This window comes from Nomascus leucogenys, chromosome 13 (genome assembly GCF_006542625.1).
Source record: "Nomascus leucogenys isolate Asia chromosome 13, Asia_NLE_v1, whole genome shotgun sequence".
Classification (NCBI taxonomy): domain Eukaryota; kingdom Metazoa; phylum Chordata; class Mammalia; order Primates; family Hylobatidae; genus Nomascus; species Nomascus leucogenys.
In genome coordinates, this window is record NC_044393.1 from 71,691,286 (window position 1) to 71,714,870 (window position 23,585).

Below are 23,585 nucleotides of genomic sequence, written 5' to 3' on the forward strand. Positions count from 1 at the left end.
TGTTTACTTATGATTTTCAAGTGCTTCATATACAGTCTACATAGGGGGCTGTGGCTGTGATATTATACCCTATTAACAATGCCCCATTCAAGTAAGTTCTAGTTATGATTATATAGAGAGGAGTAGGAATACCCTTTAGGACCCTTATACCCGTATGTTAACATCTATGGAAAGAACGCCAAAATTAAATACACTAATAGAAAAGCTTGGATTACTTTTGAAGAGATTCCTTCTCATCATTCCTGTATTTTTAGGCCCTGTCCTATCCTTTACTATGTTCCATAAACACTCATTTTCTCCTCTTTAGACCTTTGCTGATCTTCCTTAAGCTTTTTCCTTCCCTTTTTCAGGGACTTTCAAGTAAGGCCAGCTTTGCTGCCATATGCTGTACTTTTGCTGCTATTGCCCTTCACTATTGCCACGTATGATGCTTTCTAGTTTATGTAACCTTCTGCTCCTAAGTTCATCCTGACTTTGGCCCACTGCCATGCTCTGACTCTGAAATCTTTGCAAGTCTTGGTACTGTCAGCCCATGCTTTTGCTTGCTTAGTCCATTCCTCTCCATATACAGTCTAGGACTCCTCCTGCCTGTCTAATCATTAAAACACTGGTTCCTGGTATATTTCTCCTCATTCCTCTTTGTCAGCTGTTGGGGAAAATATTTTCATGAATTATTTTTGAGCCTATCTAAATGTGAAAAAAAAGTGTGTACCAAATAGAATTGACAGAATAAATACTGAAGTAAATATAGCATGACTATTCAAATTCAGGTGTCACTGCAGCAGAAAGAAAGCAAATGACTTTTATTGAGTCCATAAAGATAGTATGAACAAAGCTCAAATCTAGGGTGTTGTGTTTTTTTGCCTTTAATTTTTATAAGTATTGGTTACATAATACATCATTCTTACAAATTAAAAGATATTAACCCTGGGGTATACTCCACCCACAAGAAATGTTGCTAAAACTTCCTCCTACAGTTCAACCACAGGGATGGTCTAAGAATAAATGTTGACAGGCAACAAGCCTCCCTGCAGAGAGTAATTAATTTCAGTTTAAAGTTTTGGGGAAATAATATATTTCTTTTTAATACAGTCTTTAGATTTATAATCAAATTTAAATTTGTGAAAAAAGGAGACTTCCTGTAATTCTTCTGGGGCAATAATGTTTTGAAACACACTCCAACGAATCCACCTTACAGTGGTACCAATTAGACAATTTGAAGTTAATATCCAAACAATCAGTCCAACACTTACAACTGTGAGCATAATTTCTGCATTCTATTCTTTTCTAAAAAAAATTCATCAATTCAACAAATATTTGTTTAGCTTCTACTAAATACTAGGCAATGTTCTAAAAATTGGGCTTAAAAATAGCAAGTGAGACAAGGTTCCTATTCTATGGCAATCTAATTTAGTTGGGAAGCTAATCAATAGCAAATTACACCATGGCAATAGCATTCTAGTTGAGGATACAGTTAATAAACAATAAATATCACACAGATAATGATAAGAGCTTAAAAAAAAGAATGAAGCCAATTAAAAGTAGAATTGGAAGCAGAGAGAGAAGGGTTCTTTGTAGGGTGAACAGGATGGGCTGCTGTAGAGACAGCATCTGATAAGAGACAGAAGAAACAGAGGAGGTGAATGCTATGAGCATTCTAGAGTAGAGCTGGCAACGGCAAAGGTCTTTAGAATGCTAATCTCAATGACACTAGTCTCTCTCACTGATTCTTTTCACAAAACATTTCATTAGGCTAATTATACAATCACATGAATGTCTTGAGTGCGATGGTAACTACAAAATAAAAGTCATGTAGACAGTAAGTATTGAGTCAGCTGTTTAGGTTTATCAATCCCTCTTCAAATAAAGCAATTTAGCTGGGTGTAGTGGCTCACACTTGTAATCTCAGCACTTTGGGAGCCTGAGGAAGGAGGATCACCTGAGTCCAGGAGTTCAAGAACAGCCTGGGCAATATAGGGAGACCCCATCTCTACAAAAATTTTTTTAAAAAAACTAGTCAGGTATGGTGGCACATACCTGTGGTCCCAGCTACTCAGGAGGCTGAGGTGGGAGGGTCACTTGAGCCCAGGAGGTGGAGGCTGCAGTGAGCTCTGTTCACGCCACTGCACCACAGCCTGGGAGACAGAATAAGACCCTGCCTAAAAAATTTTTTTAAATTAAAATAAAAATGAATCACACATAAAACTATAATTAAAAATAAACAAAAACAACCTGAGATGAAATTAAAACTAACTCACCTGGTATGTAAATCTAATGAGATCAACAATGTATCATAAAACTTGACAAGTTGTAATACCACAACTAGCAAGATTTGATAGACTGGCAGAGCTATACGGATCAAATCATACTTGTTTAATGATTTAAGCATGAAAATTACAAGTTAAACTAGCAAATTGTAGTAAAACATACAGTGAGCACCACCAGTTATTTAAAAAGCGTTAGACAGCATTAGACTGAAGTAAAGGGAAAGTGCTTTCTTTTTCCTCTCACTTGCCATGAAATAATCTCCAGGTGCTCTTTATTTTTAGAACCTGAGCTTATATCTTCTTAAAGATAAATCATTCAATTCAGTTGCTCAGACATGGTTCAAAGCCCTTATGTAATATTTTCATTTTTCTCCCTTGGACATAGAAAGAAGACAAAATAAAGTTAGCAGAAAAATAAACACACAAAGAGCAACGAACTACCTTATCTACATCCATAATAGCTGTCAAATAAAAATGTAAATTAAAGTCTAACAATTAGGCAAAGGACCTGATAGAGATATAACTTTTACACTCTCAATGAATTAATGATGATTTGTACATTTCTATTTTTCTCATTTGTCTTTAAGCATTTTCTTTTGAATAAAGTCAAATGATGTGGTTAAAACTTGAAGAATATCATAAGGCCGAACACAGTGGCTCACATCTGTATTTCCAGCACTGTGGGAGGCTGAGGCAGGAGGATCACTTGAGTGCAGTAGTTTGAGTCCAGCCTGGGCAACATAGTGAAACCCTGTCTCTAATACAAAAAAATTGGGGATTGATAAACCTAAACAGCTGACTCAGTACCTACTGTCTACATGACTTTTATTTTGTAGTTACCATCGCACTAATTAATACAAAAAAATCAGGGATTGATAAACCTAAACAGCTGACTCAATACTTATTGTGTACATGACTTTTATTTTGTAGTTACCATCACACTCAAGACATTCATGTGATTGTATAATTAGCCTAATTAATACAAAAAAATTAGCCAAGTGTGGTGGTACATGCCTGTAGTCTCAGCTACTTGGGAGACTGAAGTGGGAGGACTGCTTAAGCCTAGGAGGTGAAGGTTGCAGTGAACCAAGATGGTGCCACTGCACTCCAGCCTGGGCGACAGAGACCCTGTCTTAAAAAAAAATTATTATTAATTAATATTATTATTACTATTATAGTTCAAGGGACTCAAGTAGGATTTCGGTGAAATCAGGATAAGCCGGGCTGGGCCAAGTTCAACCCGGGAATGCAAGTAGAACTACACATACATACATACATAGGTTCAAGTCAAGGTCAGATGTCGAAACATAGTTATTTTAGACAAGGACGCAGGGGAAAGTCATTTTAAAAGGTACATTTAAAAATGAAATATCAATTTTCTTTATGAAAGAACAGACTTGGCTTTGTTTAAAGCCTGGACCCTCTGAGCAAATACTACCTCGATGCAGCTAAGATTTTCCTCCCCTAAATTAGTTGGAGATCATAAATCCTGAATAATAATCTAAATAATGAAACTTTACTAGAGTGCAGTCATTTCACTTTATGAGGAAATACAATGTATGAATACTTAGTGTGTGAATGCAGTTTATGTAGGCATGCTGCCCCAACCTCTGGATGCCCAGCTGGCCCTCTCTCTGGGAAATGGTGGGGCCACAATGCAGCCGGTGTGGGGCTTGTCTCGTTTTTCTGCTGGAAGTTTAACTATTGTCTCTCCTTGCAACAAGAGATGAGCCCAATGCCTTTTCTATCTTTATGATGGAAATTAAACTACAGAGTTTTATTTGTGACCATGTCAAAATATTTTAATCCATCCGTTCATTCAACAAATGTGTAAATAGCCAAGCATGACTCTACACAAAGAGAAATATGAGATTCATCTGAGAGTAGTGTTGCTAAAATTTTATCTGACCAATTAGAAACTATGAAAAAAGTCTTCTATAGTTATGAAACTCTATTTTTACTATAAAAGTAATCAGTTGCATGCAGACTTCTCATAGATCATGGTCATAATGCTTCCACATATTTGTGACAGCCAATTTTCTCTTTTTCAGTTACAGATTTAATTGTCATAATTGTCATAACAGTCATTTATTAGTTCCATTTTATTTTACCTTTTTTGGTTAAGAAAATAACCTTTGAATTAGGAAAATAATTTTATTTAATAAAAACAGGAATAGTTATTTGAGTTTTAAGTTAATACTGTTACTTAGCCACTAGGCTATGCTAAAGTATAGCCCATTTGTTCAAGAACATTTCTATCTTCATGCTACACACAAACCAGGAAAATAAATTCAAAAAATGGATGTGAATCATTTAACCATTCAAAACGTAGCTGGTAATTTGTTCAATAGATTTATCTAAGGGTTAGTTTCTATAATTAGTTTAGATGACATATTCCAAAAGAATAAATAAACTCAAGTTTTTGCTAAATATACGTCTTGTGGTAATGCTGAGTTTGGTTTTAAAAGGATGGAATCATAGTTATGCTTATTTGATCCAAATTAAATATCTACTTTCATTTACATGTAGTTAGTCCTACTTAAATAAACTATAATATATAGTCATGGACTGATTAGTTATCAGAAACATGAGCTTTAGATTGGATGCATTTTACCTTCTGGTTTAAAAAATAGTCATTTTAAAATGCAACATTGAGAACTAAACACCATTTATTTCATTTATTTTAGGCATTTTTTACATTAAAATTATGTTCTATTCTCAATAAACTGTGTTTAGAATCTTTTAAGGTTCAATTTGTGAATAAGGCTTACTCTCATTTGTATTACTTTTCCGTTAATACTCTAGGGAGCACAATATTACATTTTCACCACCATTATTCACATTAATATCTATCTCTGATTATACACTGTGGGAAGCATTGAAAATTCAAATAGGTCTAAGAAACTTAGAGTACAGTTGAGAGCACACACAAAAATATAAATAACATTGATAAAAATATTTTTTAGGGGCCATAGATAGGTGATAAATGAATAAAACAGAAAATACATGTTACAATAGTTCACGCAAGAAAGATCTATTTGATGTCCACATTATTAAAACAGAGAATAGGTTTTTACTACTTAAGTCCCAAAGATTTCAAAGTCTAAAGTGCTCTGAAGATAAAAATCCATTAACCTCCAATTTATTTTTTAATCCACCTAACAACTCTATCTGTAACAGGAGTTTGCTATATTTTAAAGATAAATTAATATTTTTAAAACTTGACTCGTCTCTCTTAAAATTATTATCCATCTGTTAATTATTGATTACAGGAGAAATGATTGACAAAACACGATCCAGGCCCAAAGCAAAATGCTATTAATCTACTATTCCTGTTATATTATTGCTTTGGTGTATGATGGAATACTTGGAAGAAAAAGATTAACTTTCTCTTCTTAAATGTAATTAAGTGCAGTAAAATCCAATTATGAAGTACCTCAGAAAAAGACGAATATAGCTATGCTGTAGGTGAAATGTTCTCCAATACATGTTTACACATAGCTGTATTATTCAAAATGTTTAAAACTGTTACCACATGGGTACTGAGAAAACAGAACAGATGCTTAGGTTAAAGCACCTCTAATTGTCCCTGTCCATAGGGAGCAATTACTATTATAGCAATGTTGAAAATGCTTAATTCTTCTAATATTAGTATTAAAATATTTTAATTGAACCACTATTTTGGAATATGATATTCTTAATTCTGCTACATAACACACTATCTTAGCATAACATCATCACAGATAATTTTCAGTCCTAACATTGCTTCAATGTGTATATCAGAAACTGAATAGATATTTAAATATCTGGAAATGCCTGTATCTCTTAGCAATGTTAGATAATAATTGATATGTTTGGGCTATGAGGCATTTCTGGTCCGTGTCCTTCAGTGAGTTCCTGAGCTTTATGGATTAAATTAAGAGACTACGATATATCCTCTTTAGTCTTTTTCTTCACCTTTAGTCTTGGGCAGAAGGCAATTGCAGGCCTTTCTAGGGGTACTGATTTAGTCAAAGAGATGTGATAAAAACATACCCTACCCCCAAATCAAGCCTCGTAAGGGGTCTGGATTGTCTCACCTATCATGGAGTATGCTAACCCAAGGAACTGCCAGGTTAGAGCAAGGGTTTCTTCCCATTGGAGCTAGAGGTTACAGGACCTGCCCTATGCATGTTTAGTCTTTGCTCTTGAGACAAGCTGAAGGTCCAGGGGTATTCACCATGGCATAGTACTGGCCATGGGTAAATTAGGGCCATCTTGGCATTATGAGAGGTTCCTATTTTTTTTTTTTTCAATTGTGCCATTCATCAAAAGAAAAAGGGACTGAGTGAAAAAGGGTAGAGAAACAACTGCAGTTCCTGGAACATTCTGTGTTATTTTATGTGTAACTCTACTAGTCTCTAAGCACTTTAGAGCACTAACACTCTCTCTAGTCTCAAAGCACTCTATGGAAGTTTCACTGAACTTATCACCAGCTAAAAGTCCTTCCAGGACTCCCTGCCTTTGTACATGCTGTCATGTAGCTGGAATGCCATTTCTCCCACTGTCTAACTGATAAATTTATCCTTCAAGTTTTATCTCAAACGTCAGGTGTCCTGTGAGACTTTCATTCACTATACCTGGCAAAAATCAGGTATTATTTCTCCCAGGTTCCCATTTCTGTCTTACAGCACTTATCACTATCATAATTATTTGCATACAAGTCTGAATTCCTAACTAGCCAGTTCCTATAGGCCTGCAATAATATCACATTAAAGTCTGTCCTAGTTGGAAGACAGAGTGCTCAACACATGCCTGCTGCATAAACTACTGGTGAGCAGGTAGATGGATGCATGAATTAAATATTAAATCCCAGATACTCCATGTGCATTATAATCTGAGTCATAGTTAGACTTGACTTTACATTACTACATTAAAGATGCATAATGTTGGTTATCCAAATCATGGTTCCGTTTCTAAGAGCCCACCCTCTCATGTACTTTTTCCCTTTGGTGAGGTCTGTTCTGACACTGCACATGCTGCCTGCTAAACCAGAAAGCAATACAGTCCTTAGCTCCATCCCAACTGTAATGTATACCTTGGGTTTCCCCCTGCCCAGAGCCTAACTTTGTTTCCCCTAATGGTCATCTAAAGAATCCTCCTCATTTTTTAAATCATCAGTTCGCTCCGCCCTGATGTTGGTGATTGGGCCCCAATGCCAGCAGACTCTGCTTGTTACAAGGATGCACTTTCTTAGATCTCTATGTCTGTTGCTAAACTCAGGATAAGCCACTTCAACAATTGCTTTTCTCCATAATATGAAAAATGGCCCCTTTTCTTTCCTAATGGCTAATACCCCTATGCTGGGCTTTGGCCATGGTAAGTCCAAAGTGTTATTCTGAGGAAGTCCTGGATTTTTGGCAATTCATTTTATTCAAGAGTTCAGACCTGTTTCAGCACCAGCTGCAACAGACAAAGAACCTTGGCAGAGATGAAGGCTGACTCTGACCCCTGGTGATCCCCAGGAGACAGTCCCTGCATTTCTTCCCCAGGCAACAGTAGCAGTTTTCTCCAATATTGATTCAATTCTCACTCACATGTTTGGATGAACACTCATATCCCTGTTGTCAAGATGTATACAGCCTCATTGGGTTACATCTACACTATGTTTTAGTTTTTATACAGTCTATGGAAGTTTAACTATTTCTAGGGACCTCAATGCTAAGCTTGTTTCAACTATTATTGCAATCTGAAGAATGTTTCTTAGAAAGTATCAGTGCCCTGGCGCCCTGTATCAATATGACTGACAAGTAATACTAACACAATCAAGTTCCAATATTGTGGTAGCTCACATACAGTTATCTTAACTAAGGACTCATGTATTGAGCTATAAAGCCGTCTATGGGTCTAAAAACATTGAGTAAGATAACTTATGTATGTCACTTTTTGAGAAAACTCCATGTGAAAGCCTGCTATATTGGTTCTCTCACTAAACTGACAAAAATAATACATTGAAATGAAATTCAACAATTCAGGAAAAAAATCCTTAAATTTATACTCACCCACTATGCTTCATATGTGCTGGTTTATCCATTCGCACTGCCAGTTTGATTTTTAAGTCAGAATCCTGGCTATTTTTTGGAACTACCATTTGGTGTAATTCAGCTGATTTGGAGCTATTAGAAGTTGGGTATAATATCACCTGTATGGAAAAAAAACCCACATTTAAATGCATGATACGGAGTGTCTATGGGTTGGAACTAAAATATTTTCTGTTTTCCTGTTTAAAAAAATGATGTCAACACCCAAATGTATCCAATAAACCATTTGACTCCCTACTACAATAGCTGATGGATTTTCAGTACAGACTCAATTTATTTTTTTGACAAATATGTGTTTTCACATTATCACATAATGAGTTTTCTTCCTGTGTCACTTCATAACGAATTAATAGCACAACAAGCTATAGTTGAATTGATGTTGAAAAATACTCAAGAGACACCCATAATTTCAAGAAAATTCTAAACTCCTCAGGGCAAAGAAGTTCAGAAAGATATTCTTTGAAATTATGGATAACATGCTTAAAAACCAAAGCCAATTATTTGAAACAGCACAAATATGCTTCATGTTTTAATATTATCATTGTAAAATAGTATTAAAGGAAATCAACTCAATTAGAGATGGAAAACAGCATATTTTCTGCTGTAGATCAATACCAAAGAAGGACTTTTTCCTGACATGTTTTCAAAACTATAGATATTATAATTACTGAAACAAAGTAATTATTTTTAACAAAACTGCCAAATTGACAAGTGATTATTTCACAACCCTCACTTCACAGAGTCAACCCAGGAAAGAGAAGCCTACTCTTCAGATGTTAGGTGCCATGCAGATAACACAAGGTATTTTCCCCCTTTTAAAATCAGTTATGACATATTTAGGCACAGTTTACATCTAAGCCTTAATATTTTTAAATGAGAGCATTATAGGCTAAAATACAAAATATGTGAAGTGCACTGCATTATATTTTAAGCCATAAACCTGAAGTTTAGATATGAATGGAAGAATTATAAACATTCTCAGGTATGCTAATTTTTTTCACAAACAAAATAAATATGTTCATTAAAATTATATTGAAACATATCTTCTTGTGCATAAATCTTGAGGCAACACAAAGTGATTGTGAATCTGAAATTTCTTTGTAATATTGTTATAATTTTACTTTAATATAACAAAACTAAGTCCAGTCTCAAGTTGTTACAGATAGTCTTTACCAATTTAATAAGGCTGCCTTCTATTCTTAGATTCTAACAGTAAAATGTTTTGAAAGCATTCATGGCAATTGACTTTGTTATGCCCTTCCCCTACCCTCAAATCCTCATTTTCAGTATAAGTAAAAACCTTCACCGAGAAATCTTTAAGCAAGACTGTCCTTCTCTCTAGGAAAGACAACACAGTCATAAAAGCTTCTCAAACTATTCTCAACTTGCAAATTGTTAAATGTATCTACTATTTTGAGACTTTTCTCAAGCCTTTCCTAAAAGCCATAGCTGTGTTGAATCCAGCATATCTATATACTCAAGTATATAAAGGACATCTAAGAACAAACTAAATGACATTTGCAATGTTTTCACAATTATGATCATACTCTAGAATTCATTTTGACTGCTAAAATATCCAATGTAATATTTTACAGATTCTTTCTTAAGTGACAGTAAAGAAAAATAAGCTGATAGCTTTTGGCTCAAACCAGTAGACAAAGGAATATCATTATCAACTTAGAAGGTTATTCCAAAAAAGAATAAAAGACTAAGATAGATCTCTATATCCTCTGTAGCTATGGCTGCTATTTTCCTAACAAGTCTGGAAAGCTTTTTCTCTTTCTCCACTCCACATCCACCCCCCACACCAACTTTAAAAAAATTATTTGGCATGAGCCACTTACAGACTTTATTGCTTTTTAATTCTTCCTTCTATGTTTATATAAAAATTGGTATTGTACCAAACTCTAAACTCTTATACAGGAAGGGAATATTTAAATTAAAACTTTTGACAATTTCTCATTCTGTAAATGCCGACGATGGCTTGCTAAATTAGGTCCCAAGGTAACTGATTTTGGCTGATCCACAGATTAAAGACTATCCCAATATCGAATACCATTCTTTCTGCCACATTTTATTTTTTGATGGGTATTTCTAACTGAAGTCAGTGGCAGGATTTATTGCTCAGCTCTGTTCAATTAAATAAACACTGAGTTCTTACTATGTGAGGATACACAAAGATTAAATAATATGAATGGCTCACATCTCTCAAGAGCTCAGTTCCTCTTCAATAGGGCTTAGTTTATGTCTTTTATTAACAGCACTCTTAGCTCTGATAATATCACTTCTTCCTATTGCTCTTCTTTCCCTAGAGTATGCAATGGTTTCCTGATTTAGTTAATTTCTGGGTATATTCACAATCATCTGCTTGGCTTCTCCCTATCATATGTATATCTAATTCCCTATTTTATGTTCCCTCCATTGGAAAGACCTAGGAATGTTTGTTTTTCTGGACAGACTGACTAACTGATAAAGGTGTGAACATTGGCACGTGTAACAAAGGGAGGTCCATAGATATGAAATCTTCTCTTTCTAAGAGAAGTGCATTGGTAAATAAATGCTGAACTTAAACTTCAAAACGGTCTGTAAAATAGTTTTCAGGCTCCCAAATTGCACAAGCAAAAAAATGGTCATACTCCTTTATCCAATTTCGCCATTAATAAATAGATAAGGAAGCAGCTCCCAAGGTGCAGAGCCCAGAGGGCCATGGAGAATAAAGGACAAGGGAGTTCTTCTCAGAATACACAATACAGCTCTAATCAAGAGATCTGGAACACTTCCTTGGCAGGGTGTCTTCACAGTGCCTGCCAGATAGGATTTCATTATTGTAATTGGACAATTACTGCTGTGCGTTTCCCACTTTTCCTTTTTCCACGTGGCAAACTTACCCATAGCTCTCCTGTCCCTGTTCTGTTACTGTATATTGGATTTATGCTGAGGCAGAATGGGGAGGGAAGATGTCGTAGGCAGTTACCATGAACTTTAGTTCACAGGTTTCCAGCCTGCAAAGAGCCACAGCTAACTGTGACGCAGATATTGGACTGGATATAAAAATGAAATAGGACTTTGGGCTGTTTCTCTTGAGTTGAGGTGAATGTGTTCTAGGTTTAGGAAGAAGGGCAACAAAACAACTTGGTGGCCACAAGGGTGAACTATGGCACACCGGCTGGCTATCTGCCACGATTCATGCTTTCACCCGTATAGAACTGTTGCTAGTAAACAGCTAATTAGTTAAGAACCAGGTTTTCTAGCTCCTCCTGCTTCTAAGTAGGGACATATGAAAGTTCTTGTTAAAGGGGTGAGAAGTGACATGTGTCACCTTGGGAAAAGGTGATCAAGATACAGGCTTGATGTCTTTACCCCACTTTATTCCACTGCCAGCCAAGTTCAGAGAACACCAATACCCTAGGAAATGAAAGAAATCAGAGCCCTAAATCACCATGTGGAAGAAAGTCATACTTCTGTCAAGAATACCTGTGGTAAACTCTTACAAACCTGATATTATTTTGAATTATTGAAATGTAACAACTTTCTTGTTACAGCATTTAGCAGTATCCTAATACATCAACAAGGTGTTTTGTTTCAAAATCTTTCAAAAGCAAATAAGAGAATAAAGAATTTTTTTTTATTAGAAGCAGTTCCACTTCAATAGGACTCAGTTCATGTTTAGAGATTGTGTCTGATGTTGACAGTCATAATAATTAAAATATTTAACAGATACAGAAGCTTACTAAGGATCCTTCTGTATCTTAAATTCACATTTAAATTAAATTATAGCTCTGTACAAATAACTTTTAATATCATTTAGCAAACTATTTTGTTCTTTACCATTCATTTCTCTTAACCTTTCCGTATGCATTTCTGCTTCTTCTCATTTGTTTTTGTCACCAACACTTTAAATGTCTTGTCAGCATGGCACAAAAATGATTTCTTATCTTAAACATAAAGCTAATGTATCTTCTTCATAATAAAATGTCAGCATTACTTGTCATCTTTGCTAAGGTGTAATGGAAACCACAAAATGTTTTTTTAGAATTTGTTTAAAATTCCATCAAATTTAATATACAGGAAGAAAAACTAAGACTTAAAAAAATGAAATATACACATTTACACAAAGAAATCTTTAGAGTGATGTGGGGTTCAGAAGTGGCTTTCTCTTAAAATATATAAGCTGTCATTTCTACATTGTTTCTTTTCTACTGAGATACCTGATTGAGGCCAAACTACATACATTTGTGCGTAGACTCTGTGATGTGTGAAATCAAGACTATTTAAATTGCTAAACTCTATTTCAACAAAAACCTGAAAAACTAAAACAAAAAACAAAACAGCCCTGGGTGCTGGGGGAGACAAGCTAGAAAAACAGAGGGGCTAGATAGACAATTCACTACCTTCTCCCATATATGTCTCTTAGCTTAGAGAAAGGAAAAAAGACCCTGGGACTACAATAGTTGCACCATATCTTATGGCAAAACAGTAGACAAACAGTTGGTACAATTGTAGCTCAAAGATGAGTGCATTCAGCAACTCTTGAAAAAATCAGGACAGCTTTTATAGAGGAATTACAGTTTCACTTGAAAGTCTAAAAGAACACATAAAATTTATAAGGCTGACATGGGGTAGTGGATGAAAACTAAAGATACGGGGGCTGTTGAAACCAAACACTGTAACAGTGGCACCCTAGAAAAAAGCACAAGATTCCAATGCTGACATTCATAACATTACTTTAGGTTCTCAAGCTCTTCCCCAAGCTTGGCTGTTCAACTTTTTCTCTGTTCCCTGGACTTAGCCTCAGTCAGTTTCCACTGCTCTCCATGAAAAGAACTTCAATCAGTACAAACACTCATTACATTTTCTGCCATGTCAATTCTCTTTATGTTCTCAAAAGAAGAGAGGGCCAGGTGTGGTGGCTCATGCCTGTAATCCCAGCACTTTGGGAGGCCGAGGCAGGTCGATCACGAGGCCAGGAGTTTGAGACCAGCCTGGCCAACATAGCGAAACCTCATCTCTACTGAAAATACAAAAAATTAGTCAGACATGGTGGCGGGTGCCTGTAATCCCAGCTACTTAGGAGGCTGAGACAGGAGAATAGCTTGAACCCAGGAGGTGGAGGTTGCAGTGAGCCAAGACTGCGCCATTGCACTCCAGCCTGGGTGACAGTGCGAGACTCCATCTCAAAAAAAAAAAAAAAAAAAAGAGAAGATAACCCGAGGACCCTCTGGGCACCACCTTTCTAGAGTTAGGAAAAGGGACAAGACTCTATAACTGAGACCAGTCACCAAGGAGGCAGAAGAAAGCTGAAGTTTGTGATGTACCAAATTTAAGGGGGAGAGTTTTTTAGGTAGTAGGAAGGGGGCATCAGGGTCACATGGGGATCAAGAGGTCACACATTGTTGGGTCTGAAAGGCTACTGCCTGGTTAAAAAAGAGAGAGGTGACTGGAGATCTGAGCAGGAAAAAGTTTAGTTGAGGCCAGATAGCAATGGTGTGAGGGACATATTATGTTTGAGGAATAGCATAAGACTCCATTTAAGGTTTAAGTTGGCAAAATCAGGTAAGTTGGGCAAAATCATTTTGGCTAGAAGGTTACTGTGTGTAAAGGCAGGGAGGATGACAATACAGACAGGTAGGTTGAAGGAGATACAGGAAGGTTAAGCTTACGGATAAAACCAGTAATTATGGAAGATTAGGGATAGACTGTAAGAAATGTGTTTTGCTAAGTGTGTGTTATCCTATATAGGTAACATTTAGTAAAACAATGTTTACAAACCAGAGAATGAAAATCAAATTTTCATACTCGAGTAAAGAATAATTCCCCTCTCTCTAGCTACATACGTCTTAGAGATGAGTCATGTGACTCAGTGATCAGGTTTCTCATATCCAACTAAGTGATGAACTAGCCTCAAACAGAGGAAGAAGGAACACAATTAGCAGAAATCATGGTTCAATTTTTGATTAAAAATCACTTCTGCTTACAAACAGGTGTCCTTGAGACAAAGGATATTTTAGGCAAATGGCTGAGGGAACATCTTTCCAGATAAGTAGAGCCTATCTCTATAAGAAACCTTGACTTTTTGGGTTTAGTTGATGTTTCTTTTTCCTTTCAATTGACAGAGATTTTATACTTTAGCAAAGATTCATAATGACAGTCCCTAGCAAATCTTTCAAATACCTTCTTGAGAGTGTAGGACCTTGAGGTAGCATATGTTATGAAAGGACTACCTGAAGTTTTTTTCACTTCAGTATTTATTTAGCAGATGTTATAACCACATATATTAATATTTGCCCCAATATCAGAACCCTTATAGTATGTGAAGATGGATTAGATGATTTGTCTAAGCAAAATCTATATTCTTCCTTAGTAACAGTTTCCTGTGTTTTAATACACTTGAGGTTGCTAAATTAAAATTATTTCTTATTTAATATCATGGCTTCCTGTTCTACTTAGTGGAAACAAAGAACACCTGCTCACTCTTACAGACACAATGCTCTTTTGTATACTGAAAGATTAGCATTAAATCTTCTGTCAACCTTACTGTTCATGGGCTAAATCAAGTTCCTTTATTTTCAAAGCTGGAAAGAATTTTGGAATTTACAATATGGAATTGATCAAACTCCCAACCTTTTACCAAATGTGTACTTGGCCCAACAGAGAACCACACACCACATCTCCTTCCTTCTATACAGTACATTTTTTTAAATAAGAAAGGCCTTTCTTTGAAAAAATAAAATGGGGTAGAAGAAAAACAAAGTATCATCCTAAGTGGATATTTTTTCCTTGACATTAGCTTGTTAAAAGATCAAGATTAGAAGCTTTGTTATTTGCATGATGGGAGGATTAAGGATAAAGCAAGGAAAAGAAAAGTAAGATGTGTCAATCATTCTCCAGTTTTTCCTGACATCTCTATTTAATAATGATATGAAGGGGGCATTAGGCAAGCCCTTAGTAGTGTATGCTCCTTGAGAGCAAGAGCTATTGTGTAGTAGACAGGGTAATTCATTTGTACCACATAGGGTCGCTTAAATTAGTATCTTTAAGACATTATTTTTTCACCAGTTTTTTATTGAAATTACTATATTTAAAGTATGCATCCTGATGTTCTGATACACAGTGAACTGATCACTACAGTCAAGCTAATTAACATATCCATTTCTTGACTGTTAACATTTTAAAAAAATCTCTAAGCCTTCTTAACCACAGTTTCCTTCACAGTCTATTGTAAACACTCACCAAGTATTTGTTGGTTGGATGGTTGGCTGGAAAGACGGATGGATGAATGAATGGGTGGGTGGATGCTTAGAAAAATTAGAAATAAAAATGTAAACCTAAAATTAATACTTCACTGTGATGAAAAGAGAAAAAGTCTTGATGGCTAAATTACTGCCAAAATTTGATAACAGAGAATGATGGTAATTAATTCTACAGTATGTCGTTTACTTACCAGTCTCTCAAAATCTATGAAACTTTCATCCTTCCATATCTGGAATGTAATAAGTAGAATACTGGCTTTCCAAAGATGCCCAGATCCTAATCCCCAGGACTTGTGAATATGTTTTTACCTTAAATGGCAAAGGAGAATTAAGGTAGCAGATGAAATTAAGATTGCTAATTAGGCAATTATTCACCAATCCAGGTGGGCCCAATACAATCACAAGGGTTCTGAAACATAGCAGAGGAAGGCAGAGGAGTCAGTTGTTGATGTGAAAAGGACTTGACCAGCCATTACTAGCTTCGTAATTGAAGAAAGAAATGAGTCAAAGAATGTAGGCAACCCCAGAAATGGGAAAAGGCAAAACAAAACACACAACAAAGATTCTCCTCTAGAGCATCTAGAAAGGAACAGAACCCTGCTGATAGCTTGATTTTAGCTCACAGAGATTCATTTTGAACTTCTGACTTCAGAACTATAAGATAATGAATTTATATTGTTTTAAGTCACTAAGTTTTTGGTAAACTGTTGCAGCAGCAACAAGCAACAAGAAACTAATGTGTAGACAATGAAAGCTAAAATTTCATCATAAAGGAAAATTAAATTTACCTTTGAAATTTCTCCTCATAAGTGTGTGATTTAAAGATATTTTTACACATTGATTTCTATCATCAGCTTTGCTTACTTTGTGTGTGCTTATATCTTGCAAACACCTGAAGCATTCTGCTTGTAAAAAATATTTTGAAATGCTTAATTTTCTCTCATTTTGTACTAATGTAGTTAAACAAAATTTTGACGTTTCTTATAATAAATTGAAAAAATTTTTTAAAGACTTAACAATGAAGCTGATTATTTTGGTTACCAGAATGAAGACCATTATGCTTATATTATTAACAAAGTTCAAGTTCCATACAACCTAATGATTAATAATTATTTCTGCTATTTCAAAGCCTTTCTTGAAGATTCTGAAAGACATAATCAAGTTTGTCAGTCACTATATTTTTCAAGGCTCAATTAAGGATAGTGTTTTTTATTAATATTCATAGATCACTTTTCTTGTTTATAAGGTACTGATTTCATCCTTCTTAGATAGAGCAATATACTCCAACACAGCTATATCTGTGTTTTTAATACTTATATAGACAGGAAAGCACCATTATCAACTGAGTGTCTTGGAATGCTTTGTGAAATTTAAATCAATTCTCCCATCACCCCTCAAAGGTAGGCACTATTTTGTTATGTAAATAACTTGGCACTGAAGTTAAATAAATACCTAGAGGCAAATCACTTCAAGACAACAACAGACACTTTCAATTTTATACCGCCCCCCTCAATTCAACATATTATCTCCTTAATTATTTCATAAATATAACAAATTTAGTTTTGTTCTTAATCTTTGGTTATTAAGTACAATAAGAATTTTTAGAGCTAAGTCAATGTCAGTCAATCCATAACATATGGTGGTAGGATAGAAAAGAGGGAGGTACACACAATGTCTAGACTTGGACAATTATTTTAGCTGTATTCTTAAAGTGAAGAGCATGGAACATAAAGTTATGGCAAAATGTTTTGGGATTGGCTAGCTAATTCATGGACTACTGATAGATGTGGGTATTTAAATTAAAAACTAACTACAGGTTGTGCATTCCTAATCCGAAAATCCAAAATCAGAAATGCTCCAAAACCCTAAACTTTTTGAGCATCCATATGGTACTCAAAGGTCATGCTTAAAGGAAATGCTCACTGGAGCATTTTGGATATCAAATTTTTAGATTAGGATGATCAACCATTAAGTATAATGCAAATATTCCAAATTCTGAAAAAATAAAAAATCTAGAATACTTCTGGTTGCATTTTGGATAAGGGGTACTCAACCTGTACCACCTTAAAGTGTGAAGGTGAGCTCTTGTTCTTCATATGAATAAGGAATCTATGCAAGGTCTAACAATCACAACATAATAATGTACCAAAATAACACTAATGAAAACCTTTCCAAGTTGGAATACTCACATACTGTTGGTGGGAATGTAAATTAGTACAACCTCTATGGAAAACAGTATGGAAATTTCTTATTTATTTATTTAGAGATGGAGTCTCACTCTGTCGCCCAGGCAGGCTGGAGTGCAGTGGCATTATCTTGGCTCACTGCAACCTCTGCCTCCTAGATTCAAGCAATTCTCCTGCCTCAGCCTCCAGAGTAGCTGGGACTACAGGTGCACGCCACCATGCCTGACTAATTTTTGTACTTTTATTAGAGATCCATTTTCACCATATTGGCCAGGCTAGTCTCCAACTCCTGACCTCGTGATCCACCCACCTCGGCCTCCCAAAGTGCTGGGATTACAGGTGTAAGCCACCACACACCTGGCTGGAGATTTCTTAAACAACTAAAAATAGAAATATCATCAGATCCAGCAATCCCACTACTAAGTACCCAAAGTAAAAGAAATCAGTATATCAAAAAGACACCTGCATGCCTATGTTCATCACAGCGTTAGTCACAATAACAAAGTCATAGAATCAACCAAAATGTCTATCAGCAGATAATTGCATAAATAAAATTTTAATTGCATAAACATATGTGTGTACACAGACACACACATACACACACATGCACACACACACAAAACACTACCCAGACATAAGAGAGAATGAAATTATGTCTTTTACAACAACATGGATGAAGCTGGAGGCCATTATCCTAAGTGAAATAATTCAGAAACATAAAGTCAAATACAGCATGTTCTCACAAATGAGAGTGAAACAATGGGTATACATAAATATATGGAGAGGAGGGGAATAATAGACACTGGAGACTCCAAAAGGGGGCAGTGGGAAAGGAGGGTGAGCACTGAAAAATTACTTACTGGATATGATGTTCACTATTCAGGTAATGGGTACACTAAAAGCCCAGACTTCACTGCTATAGCAATATAACCATGTAACACGACTGCACTTATATCCCCGGAATTTATAGAATTAAAAAAAAAAAAACTTCCCAATTTGCCATTTTATATGTATGCAAACTAGTCAGTAGTCACTTAAGCAATGGGAAAGGAAGATGGACAGGTGAGTATGAGGTCGAGAAATCTCTGTGATACATTTTCATATGCTCAAAAAATCAGATTCAGAAAAGTAAATAACATAGGAAGATGGTGGGGAATAAGGTCAGGACATGGAACGATTCATGGGCAGAAGAGATGTTATGTGACTTGTTCATGGCCTCATGGCTACTATGGCAGAGCCAATACCAGAATTAATGTCTTCAAAATCAGGTTTCAAACTTTTCAGTGTGTCATGCTGAATAACCAACTAATTTGAATCTTGCTATTTTGATCTAAGGACTTCTTGACTCATACAATGCATATAATACAAACCATCAGGGAATAAGAGTGTTTTCTCATACCACTGCTAAAGGCAACAGAGGTAAATATTTTTTTCCAGCTTTACTTGAGGTATACTTGACAAAATTATATATATTTACACTATACAACATGTTTTAATATCCATCTAACATAGTTTTTGTGTGTGTATGTTCTGAGAACATTTAAGATATATTCTCTTAGCAAATTTTCAAGTGTATAATTCATGATTATTAACTATAGTCACCAGGCTATACAACAGATTTCTGGGACTGATTCATCTTAACGAAAACTTTGTAGCCTTTGATCAACGTCTTCCCATTCCTCATCCCCTCCACGCCTATGACCCTGGTAACCACCATCCTACTCTCTGCTTCTAAGAGTTTGGCTTTTTTAGATTCTACATGTAAGTGACATCATGTGGTATTTGTCTTTCTGTGCTTGGCATATTTCATTTAGCACAATGTCTCCCAGCTTGATTAAATGACAAGATTTCTTCAGTTTTTAAGGCCGAATAAAATCCTGCTGCACATATGAAACAAATGCTCAACATCGCTAATCATCAGGGAAATGCAAATAAAACCACCTCACACCTGAATGGCTATTACCAACAAGATAAAAGATAAGAATGGCTATTATCAACAAGATAAAAGATAAGCATTGGTGAGGATGTGGGGGAAAGGGAACCCTTGCATATTGTTGGTAGGAATGTGCATTAATATAGCCATTTCAGAAAACAGTATGGAAGTTCCTCAAAAAAAGTAAAAACAGAATTACTATATGATTCAAAAATCCCACTTTAAGGTATATATCCAAAGGAAACGAAATCTGTTTACAGAAGAGATATCTGCACTCCAATGTTCATTGCAGCTTTACTGACAATAGCCAAGATATGAAATCAACCTAAATGTCCATTAATGAATGAATAAAATGGGGTGGATATTCTAAAGTGACTTTGAATAGCTCTGAGATACACAGGAATTATTTTATTAATGTAGTGACTAAAAGAGCTTAGTAATAGACTTGAGAATGTTTCAATTTACTTCTATTTTAGGTAGAAGACTAAAATACTAGAATTTCACTCGCTGTAGGAGCCAAATTGTACATTGCTCTAGTTTATTACTTGATTAGGGATATCAGGCATCCAAACAAAAGTAACTAATTCTACTTTCTAGCATAACTTTGCATAGGAGAAATGAAACCAAATGAAGCACATTTCAGATTTATTCATTTGTTCACCCATCCCTCCAACATTAATTGGACATATACTGTGAGTCAGAAACTGCTAGACAGCTGCTGTTGCTAAAGTGCATAATATGTCCATGGCCTTACCCTCAAAAGGATAACAATATAGTAGGTGCCACTATGAACTGGAAGAATTTAATTTGCATCTTTGTGCCACAGTTGCTTTATCTGGAAAGTGAAGAGATTGTATTAAATGAGCTCCAGTGTCCTTTTAAACTCCAAATTCTACTAGCCAATAAAACAGAAATAGCCAGAAATAACAATGTTTTGTTTCTTAATTATAGATAAAATATCACATGAATTATGTAAAAACTAAAATAATTTATCTAGTAGTTTTTCTTCAAAATTCAGCTGAACATAAAATTTCAGTTTCACTGACTTAGGAAGTACAGTTTGCAGCTAACTCAATCCCATCAGCACCTTGAAAGATAACCTCTACTCTCCCATCACTAGATACTCAGCTTTTAATTTATATTAAAAAAGGCACTGACTATTCTGGCTAGGTTGTTCGTTTTATTTGTCCTAAGGATTACAAAAGTGTCGACTTTGGTGTGATGCACACATGCAGGACACCCCTACCAGCTTCCTGAACATCCCCTTTTTTCTTCCTGAAACAATTCTGATTTTGTACAAAGCAACAATTGTTAAATAAATGTACAATCTTCTTAACCTTTTTCGAACCTAAAGATGACTATGTGACACTAGTTTAAAAGATAACTAACAATTTAAATAATGTAAAAACAATGTAGTGTAGGTTTGTAACATATGTAAAAGTACAATGCATCACAATAACTCAAATGATGGGAGGGAAGAACTAGAGGTATAATACTGTAAGGTTCTTAAATATACATTAAATGTTATACTGTTACTTGACTTAGCCTCTGATGAGTTAAAACAACATAAAATAACAAGACATTTATCAGTAACAGAGCAACAAAGAAGAAAAACTAGAATCTTAAAGAATATTCAACCTGAAAAAAGCAGAAGAGGAAAAAGGGAATAACAGAAGAGAAAGAGAAAACATCTAAATGACAGATTTAAGCTTAATCATATCAATACTCATATTAAAATATAATTTAAATAACCCAATTAAAAGGCAGAGGTGTGTCAGAATGGATAACAAAGACACAATTATATGTTGCTTCAAGAAATACAGTCTAAGTGTAAAGAAACAAATATATTTAAAAATGGGAAAAATACAACATGCTAACACTAGTCAAAAGAAAACTGAGGGCTGGGCACAGTGGCTCATGCCTATAATCCCAGCACTTTGGGAGGCCAAGGTGGGTGGACTGCTTGAGCTCAGGAGTTCAAGACCAGCCTGGGCAACACGGCAAAACCCCATCTCTACAAAAACAAAAATAACAACAACAACAACAACAACAACAAAAAGAAAGCTGAGGCAGCTAAGGTAAAGTAGATTTTTAAAGTAAAGTATACTACCAGGGATAAAGAAGGTCATTTCATAATGATAAAAGGTCAGTTAATGAGAAGGAAATCGTAATCCCATCTATCTATACGCTGCCATATCAGATATTCATAAAACATGAGGCAAAAAAATATAAAGTACAAAACTATAGCAAGATATTTCAATACCTAATAGCTATATAATATTTACACCAAAGAGCTCAATGGGACAGAATAGAGAGTCCAGGAATAAGCTTACAGATAAATAGACAATTGATTTTTCACAAAGATGTTAAGTAAATTCAGTGGAGAAAGCTTTTCAACAGACTGTGCTAGAACAACATATTCAAATAAAAACTTTGATCTATATGTAGCTCTAGATCTGAAAATTAACTAAAAATAAATCAAAGACTAAATGTAAAAATCTAAAACTATGCAGCTTCTAGAAGAAAACAGAGGAGAATTCTAACTTTGGGTTTGGTGAAGATTTCTTAGATACAGCACCAAGAACATGAGCCAAAAAGAAAAAAAAATCATAAATTGGACTTAATCAAAATTGTTCTTTGAAATATGATTAAGAGAATAACAAGACAAGCCAAAGACTGAGAGAAAAGTATTTATATCATACTCTCATAAAGAAGGTATAAATAATATGACCTTTCCAAATTCAAAAATCAGAAAACAAGCAACCCAGTTAAAAACTGGGGAAAATATTTGAACAGATTCTTCATAAAAGAAAAGCTGCAGATGGCAAAAAGATGCTAAATATCATTAGTGTTTTTGCTAAGTGCCAATTAAAACCATAATGAAATAACAATATACACCTATTAGAAGGCATTAGTACAGTGCACATGTCTAATATTTGTTCCACCCGGGACAGAGGAAAACCTCTATTATTCTGAGGAAATAGTAAAATGTCAACTACTTTTACTATAATCACCCACAAAGGACACCATGGAGGACGCTGTGCCTAACATGATCAGCGCCTGTAAGTGGTGATAAGGAAAGAAATACTTTCCTCTACCTCTACAGTGAAGACCCAGGCCAACTTCTCAGAGAACGACCAAGGCAGACACACCGAGCAACAACTTTCAAAGTCAGGCACTGAACGACAGGTAGAAACCCATAACACTTCACAGCACGTGATTAATAAGCCAGACCTAATTACAAAGAATTTGCATCTTATGTGAATTAGCCCTGGACCTTTCCCTGTCTGCGCTCCTGCTTCGTCACTGGTGTGGTGACTGAGATACGATTATACAGTCTCATGAAGAATTGCTATCTGAAAGGATTTAAGCCAAATGTAGCCAATACATATAACTGGACCACGGAATTAAAATTTTGTCTCTAATTATCTAGTTTATAAGTAGTTTTCATGGAACTTCTAAAAAACTTCTGAAGCAACAGATCAGGAGCAGATTAAAGATGTTTTATTGAATAATTAACTAATTTTTCACAAATAATTACAAAAAAATTAATAATCACTTTAGGCCTTTCCTTAACTCGCACAGACAAAATTTATATTGAGGATTTAAGAATGACAGCATTATACATCTACATGTGAATGAAAAAAACATTAGAGAAGCTCCTCGTGAAATCATAATCGCAGGTATTTTTCTTCAATTTGAAAGTAAAATTTAATGGCTAATTTTATTGAAATAGCACTAAATGACTGACTGATGCTTTACCTAGTGAATTAATATCATATGCTGCAAGATGGAATGGAAATTCTTTTGCATCCTATGTATGTCTAATTCAACTCTTCATATATAGGAGACTTTTATATTTGTGGTAC

At 35.2% G+C, this 23,585-nt stretch overlaps 1 protein-coding gene across 10 annotated transcripts in view; it reads right to left on the reverse strand.

Annotated features, from left to right (window-relative positions):
• Window positions 1-23,585, reverse strand: part of CADPS2 (calcium dependent secretion activator 2) — a 564,312-nt gene that overhangs the window by 234,319 nt on the left and 306,408 nt on the right. For all 10 annotated transcript variants that reach the window (XM_030826808.1, XM_030826805.1, XM_030826801.1 and 7 more), the window contains exon 8: window positions 8,309-8,448. In XM_030826808.1, coding sequence (XP_030682668.1) covers window positions 8,309-8,448 — 140 coding nt within the window. The remainder of the gene's footprint in view (window positions 1-8,308; window positions 8,449-23,585) is intronic.